The 7724-nt window shown below is 43.0% G+C and overlaps 1 protein-coding gene across 1 annotated transcript in view; it reads left to right on the top strand.

Annotated features, from left to right (window-relative positions):
* Positions 1–6017, top strand: part of LOC311015230 (uncharacterized protein) — a gene marked incomplete at its 3' end in the record, with an annotated part of 36919 nt that extends 30902 nt beyond the window's left edge. The window contains exons 2-6 of the mRNA XM_084012362.1: positions 1413–1950; positions 3829–3994; positions 4253–4411; positions 4594–5473; positions 5937–6017. Coding sequence (XP_083868488.1) covers positions 1470–1950; positions 3829–3994; positions 4253–4411; positions 4594–5473; positions 5937–6017 — 1767 coding nt within the window. The 5' untranslated portion in view covers positions 1413–1469. The remainder of the gene's footprint in view (positions 1–1412; positions 1951–3828; positions 3995–4252; positions 4412–4593; positions 5474–5936) is intronic.
* Between the last annotated feature and the right edge of the window lie 1707 nt (positions 6018–7724).

Raw genomic sequence — 7724 nt, forward strand, 5'->3', positions numbered from 1 at the left:
ATGAAAACATCAACCTTCACATTGGAAACAATTCAAGTGATGAATTCATGCATGTTTACAGTGTATATATCAAATTATATTTATTCATATAAGCAAATCTACCTTTTGTGTCATCTGTCCCTGCACTTCCATGCGATGCCCTTCTCTCTGTGGAATGCCGCAACCTTTTTGTTACTGAAGTTGCTACATCAGAACGCTCACACAACACAATGTAATCCCCAAGCATCTCTCTCCAAATCTATATGCATAATCATCCACAGACTGCTACATCAGATCTGACAGCAGAGTTCAGTCGGTATTGCTTCCCCACCACACTGCCCCATGCTGCTCATTAATCGATGGCCAAATGTCCCACTCCCTCCCCCTGATTACATCTACTGAGTTAATGAGCCACACACTGAACATCCTCTCCCCCGCTCTATATTCCACCATATCTCCTCCATCCCTCTCCACCTACATCTCTCTTCTACTGTACGTCGTAAAAAAGTATCACTTATCTTAGTTTTGGAAAAAATATTAGAGACTCTTTTTCCAGAAATACCATGGTTTTTCATCATATCTGTGGGAGGACAGTCGACCAATTATCAGAAACTACTGTTCCAGCACAGTGCTGTAAGTATGCTTTGCTGATTGTTCTGGACTGCTAATTGATTGCACTCTCTGCAGCTCTTGTCAGATGAAAGCCTGCTGTCCCTGGGAAGAATTTCAGTATGCTGCACTAAGCATGATTTTAATCCAAAAATACACCTGTCACATCAGCTTAAAATGGAATGGATCTGCATGCAGAACAGTGACAAATCCTCACCAACTGGAAATTTACTTTTGCCCTGTTTGCCCAAAAGTGTTTTGGTTTTAGTATCTTGTTAGTGTTATGAAATATATTTATTATATACATAAGTCGATGTACACGTGCATCCACTGTGTAAATCCTTTTACGACTAATCTATCCCTTTTATCCTTCCTACCCTCCCCAACCCCACCATCCCTTTTTTCTGCTCCTACAGCACACCCTGCTACTGGTCTAATGACCTCCCTTCATGGAGCAGCCCATACACTCACGCTACACTCACCAGCTTGTTCCAAGGTGCTCTCGGCTGTGGAATTTGCCTTGAACCCAGGAGGCCATAAGGTGAACCCGTTTTTTCGTTTCATCTCGTTCCCATGTCTGGGCACTAAATAATTGTTGGTTCTTAAAAAAGATATTTTGGTTTTCAATGAGAAAAAAAAAGTTCTCCACTTGACATCCTGCAGTATTTTTTTAATTAGTGTTTAAAGTCGGGACTATTTCTTGCTTGGCGTAACAATATTTTCGTCCCGAGAGGTGACGTTTTTGTAACGTTCTTCACATTCGACCAATCAGGTAGCCGCGCAGATCCAAGATGGCGATGTCAACAACGTCTAGCGATGAAGAGGAAAATACTCTAAAACACCTTAAAAAAGTTCGAAAAAAGAACAAAAAAATATGCTACATGCATGTTACGTCTGTACGGAATGAAGAGGTGAATGATTTCACTATCACAAGGTGGGATACTTACAAGAATTGTTTAAAACGGTGGCTTTGCTGTCATGGCGAGTCTCATAAAGTAGCCGAGACATTCAAATCCTGTATCGATGTTGAATATAAAGATATTCCTGATGACGCTGGGTTTCACCCGACTTGTTACCGGCGGTTCATTGATAAAAAGCGATTGGATTCTGCCGAAAAACGGGCCAAACGGCTGGCTGTGGGTCAAGATGAGTCTGTGGCATCGGACAACGCTTCAGGCTCGACCGGCTCGACAAGTGACATTCCAAGGAAAAAACTAAGATCGAAGACGGGCCTGCCTATCGGTTCTGCTGGCCCTGTGCTCCCTGCCTTTTGTATAATTTGCAAGAAAACGGACAAGAGCATTACTGTGGGAGGCAAACGGCAGAAGGACCATCTTTCACAGGCAGAAACGCTTTCAGCAGGTAAACACACACACACACACACACACACACACACACTACACTGTTGGGACCTAACCGTTAGGACTACACAATGCGGCCTACAGAAGCCTACACATGCGGCCAGGACAAAGGGACAAAGGGGATTAAAAACTACACCGCCATTTTAGTTTCACATCTCACCCAGGTGAGAGATGCGACGCCACCCAACCATCCTATTGGCTGACATCTTCAGGGAACCCCGGGGGGTCCCCTGGAGCGGCCTGAGCTTTATAAACCAAAGCCGCCCGGAGAACGCTCTCTTATTCACTCTTACTCCGACTCCTACTCTGGCCTCTTCCTACAACCGGCGCAACACCACGTTGCAACGGGAGGCGACCCCCTCCCGCAGCGCACCGCTGCAACAAGAGGAACCAAGCCGGTTCCTGCCGTCCAGCTACCAGACGCTGTCTGAAGTAAGCTGACTAAATCGCCAAGCCGCGATTATATCGCCGTCCGTGGAAGAAAGAAACACGGACTGTTTTCTTTATTTGAGTTTGATCAACGAGAGGAAACCCGCTCCGCTCTCGTCTGGACGAAGCCGACTCATCACGTCCCCCGCTGACGCCGGGGACTCACGAACCACCGCCGTTACGGAACGCCGTCATCGTCTTACGCAACGATACCAGTAAGAGGCTATCAGTCTGGGCAGAGACACAAGTGATAGTGTAGGATATGCTTGTAATTCTTGTTAATGTGTTTTAAGTTCTGATCGCGGACCGCCGAGTCCGTTGGTTCATGTGCTGCTGTATTTGAATACTGATGTGTACCACGCAGCTGGGTTGATTTCTGTAACAGTGTTTCCGACTAACCTCCGCCATATTCGCGAGCTCAGAAAGCCTCTACTATCAGTTAAAAGACCGGTCTCGCGGAATAAACGCCAGTTCATTCACGCGAGCCCGTGTGATAACGGCACGCTTTCTGTCCCTCCGAATATCGCTCGCGCATCCTCTCTCTCTTTGTTTGTGACCCGCTAACACACACACACATACACGCCGCACACACGTGTCCTAAGCCAGCTGTTCCCGGCGGGCGCTAGGGACATAGCTACATCTGGTGGCTACATACGGCTATCTCTCTCTCTCTCTCTCTCTCTCTCTCTCTCTCTCTCTCGCTACTCCGTCAGACCTCAGTGGCTCCGCCCCTGACCGCTGCGAGGAATAGCTCCACCTCTCTCTCTCTCTCGCTACCCCATCGAACCTCAGTGGCCCCGCCCCTGAACGCTGCGAGGAATAGCTCCATCTGGTGGCCGCACATCAGCTATCTCTCCCTCTCTCTCTCTCTCTCGACACGCACGCACGCACGCACACGCACGCACACGCACGCACACACACACATACGCACACACACACTCCACGTGTGTATCTCCCTTTGTTTAAGCTTAGCTTTGTGTGTTAGGTAGTTAGGTAATAAGGCTTTGTTAATTGCAGTGTTATTGATTGTGATCATTATTACTGATTTTAATAAATCTTATTATATTATAACTAGCGGTCTCCTGTGCTTGTTGTGTATATGTCACTGGATAACAGCAGGTTGTGAAGGCTAGTGCTTGAATTTCACGCCTTTTTAATTGTTCGATTGGTTTTGTACTTCTATGCCAATGATCACGATGATTGGCATGTGAGTATAAAACCTTCATATTGAGACTGAATACAGTTTTAGGTTATCTTTTCCCTGATCCCAGGGTGGTGCCCCGTTTATTCATGATTATATCATAATAATATATTAAATATAATTATTAATACCGATAATCATATTGATATTAATAATTAACTGTTGATAACCAAATCTGCTCCTGCTACAACCCCAACAACACACAGCACTTACACACATACAAACCATTTAATCATCTTTTATTTTTAGGCCAGTTGATGAACGCTGCCAGGATAAAGCAAGACAGTAGCATTCTCTTGCATATTGAAGACAGAGACTGTGTGGCCATGGAGGTTCGGTACCACAAGTCCTGTTACAGACAGTACACCAGGTTCATGACAAAGTCTGCAGTTACTGGAACCGCAGACGAAGAAGAGTGAGTTATTAAATTGTATTATTATAGACACACATTAACAATTACACTTCATATTCTAGATGCATGACAGATACAGTGTCAAGAATTATGAAATGAATATAGAATAAATTAAAGTTTCACTTTTTGAATGGACTTTTCCATGATATTGCATTTGTTTTAGATGCAATTGTAAAGGCTGTTTGTATGTAGCTACAATCTTGACTGCATGCCTTTTGGCACATATTAAATGTGTGTGTGTGTGTGTGTGTTTCTTTTCAGAAGTGAACCAACCTTTGATGCTAGCTACAAAATATTCTGCGAGAGGATCATCCGCCAAAGGATAATTGTAAATCAGGAGGTGCTGAGAATGAACCAGCTACGACGAATGTTTTTAAATACGGTGCAAAAACATGAAGATCGTGATGCTTCAAACTACAGGTAACAACAGAAGCTTTTTTTAGCAGCGATGTAAAACACTTTTATGCTGGAAAATATCAAAAGAATAATAAATAATAATAAAAAAAGTTTTGATAGTATATTTAAACTACTAATACTTTCAGTATGAATATATCTTTATTTACACCCTTGTGCTCCTCTTTCCCTGTGTTCTTATGTTGCAGGCAGGATAAATTAAAGAGAAGGCTGACCCTGGACTTTCCCCAACTGGTGTTTCACTGCCCCAGCAAGCGCAACATCTGCGAACTGGTTTTTGTTGAGACTTTGTCTGCAGATATGCTGATAGACAGGCTACCTCATCCATCAGGTACAGACACAACTGAGTCAACTGAATTAAGCCAAGCTGAAAGTGACACTGAACACATGGCAAGAACAACAGCTGGTCCACAAACTACTGAGAACACGAGGACACTTTATAGTGCAGCGCTGATATTGAAGCAGCTACTATGTGACTCTCCCGGTATGACGTGCCCCTGGCCACCCACATCAGATGATTTAAATGTATCCGATGCAAAATCTGTTGTGCCACTTGAACTGTACAATGTTATTGCTTGGATTGTAGGTGCAACAGAGGAACCAACATTAGCCTGTTATGTTGATATTCCAGAAGATTTGAACCTAAAAGTGATATCTGTTTGTCAAGACATTATGTATCTTGCATCTAAAGGTCGGAGGCAGACACCCAAATCATTATGTCTTGGTCTAAGTATTCGGCATTTAACAGGTTCCTCACAAGTTAAGTCACTGCTGAGTGGACTAGGACATTGTGCTTCATGGGACACAGTTGTCAGTCTAGACACTAGCCTTGCCCAACTACAACTACTAGAGGGCAGAGACAAAATCCCGGTTGGATTCTCGAAGAAGACTCCTACAATACTGGTGTGGGACAATATTGACTTTGGGGAGGAGACACTATCAGGTCGTGGAACTACTCACCATACAAATGGCATTATGCTGCAAAGTTCTGTCGCTGAACCTGCATCAAAGAACAGACAACCACTACAGAAGGGAGTGTCCTCATTCAAAGCACCCTCTAGCTCTCCTGTAGAACACTACCAACAGTCTAAGAAACAAGGGCCACAGAACTTGTTTCATCATCATAGTATTCCACTGCAGCTGGAAACATACAGATTGAACACCGTGTCTGCAGCCCAAACTGAACTGGCCTATGTTTTTGTAAAATACATAGATGCTAAACGATGCACAGTCCCAAGCTGGACAGGTTTCCATACATTGCTTCAAGGTGATGCTACTCTGCAAAAGTCAGCACTGCATTATCTTCCAGTCATTGAGGCTTCACCGACAGAAATGTCAACGGTAAACACAATTCTGAAGCGAAGTGTCCAAATTGCTGATCGGCTTGAACTGGACCATATCGTGTTGGTGTTTGACCAAGCTATATATGCCAAAGCTCAACAAATCCGTTGGAAAGACGAAGACTTGACAAAGCGTCTAGTGATAAGACTAGGCGAGTTTCACACATGCATGTCCTACCTCGGTATTCTAGGAAAAAGGTTTGGAGATGCAGGACTGCAAGACATACTCATTGAGTCTGAAGTGGTTGCCCCAGGATCCATCAATGGGGTGATCAGTGGTCATCAGTATAACCGCAGCATAAGGGCGCACAAGCTTATGTACGAGTGTCTGCAACGCGCCAGAGTAAACACCTTCCTGGACTCTTTGCCACCAGCGGAGAGATATGAGTGTTTGGATGTTATTGAGGAGATAAAATGTGCATTCCCAGAGGGAACAATCGAAGTTTTGGGTGCTAATGACAAATTTGAAAAAATGTGTTGTATGTATGCAGAATATGTGGAAAGGAGAAGTGCAGTCAACCAAACATTTGCATTCTGGAGTTCATACATCGATATGGTTCAAACACTCCTTCTGTTTGTGAGAGCAACAAGAGAATCTGACTGGCAACTCCACCTGTCAACAGTTCGATTGATGATGCCGATGTTTTTTGCCTATGATCGTGTGAACTATGCTAGGTATCTACCTGCATACTGGCTGGAAATGGTCAATTTGCCTGTAACACATCCTTCTTGCCACAACGACCTCAGCGTTAAAGGCCAGTGGACTGTCCAACGTCAAAGTGTCCATGGATTTGCCTCGATTGCCTGTGACCAGGCTATTGAGCAAACATGCAACCGAGATTCCAAGACAAAAGGTGGATGGACAGGGATAACACAGAATCGAGCTGCAGTTTATCGCTGGATATTATCACAAAATGAAAGGTCTGCTATAACAAGAAATGCTGATGAAAAGGCTGTGGCTAGAATAAGTTCCACCCTAGATTCTATGCTGAACCCTTTCGACACACACCATGAAGGTATTGTGTGTCTTAGCTCTGGGACAGTAGCAGTTGAAGAAATCAAGAAGGATTTGCTCGCAGCTCCAGACAAGGGGGAAAAAGCTGTCAAAGAGTTTATGGACCAGCGACTTTTGTCAAAATCTGTCGACATATTCGCTCCCATCAAGGCACTTAAACTGAAAACCTTTAGTGACCAGGCACAGACGAAGAAGAAATCTGCAGCGGGCAAGGATGTGATTCTACGGGCTGACAAGAAGCTGTTCTCTAGACTGCTCATAATAGGCCAGAGTAGAAAAATTGACCTTAGGGAGATTCTATCCTACTCACTGGGAACGGTTTCCTATCCTCTAGCCAGTATGGATGGTTCACTTGCCAAAACTAACAAATCAGCTCTCATGGATTTATTAGAGGCTAAAGGTGGGGACTGCCTAGTTGATACAATCCCAGCAAATGGAGCTATTCTTTTTTAAAAACTCAAGACCTGCTGTGACATCAACACATTGTTTTGTTCATGTAAATATTGTTTTATACCATATTGTGTACATATTGTGAACTGTAATGCAGTTTTTTGTTGTATTATCAATTTTTTTGCATTATTCGATATTTTGATTGATGTCAGCCATTTTGGGCCAAAGTGTTCTTTATTTAATTACATTTTTTACTTCCTCTTATAACACAGTATCTACTGAAATTTTTAATGTATAAAACATCATTGTTTAGCAAAATGTACCATGTGTATGTTCAATTGTACAGGTTGCTATTCACTTATTTTGAAGCGTTTTTTTCATTTTTTTTGTATATTTAATGGTTTAAATTCAAATTAAAGTATACTAATGCTAAAATACTTGTCTCAAATGTTAGGTATATGTATTAATGTCAATTTGTGAGAGAGATTTTGTTTCCAGAATGAATGTAAATACATTTACAAGAAAAAACAGCTGCATAAGATTTTCGTTTTTTTGTAATTCCTATTTTTATACA

Source organism: Eutrigla gurnardus (assembly GCF_963514095.1).
Source record: "Eutrigla gurnardus genome assembly, chromosome: 6".
Lineage (NCBI taxonomy): Eukaryota > Metazoa > Chordata > Actinopteri > Perciformes > Triglidae > Eutrigla > Eutrigla gurnardus.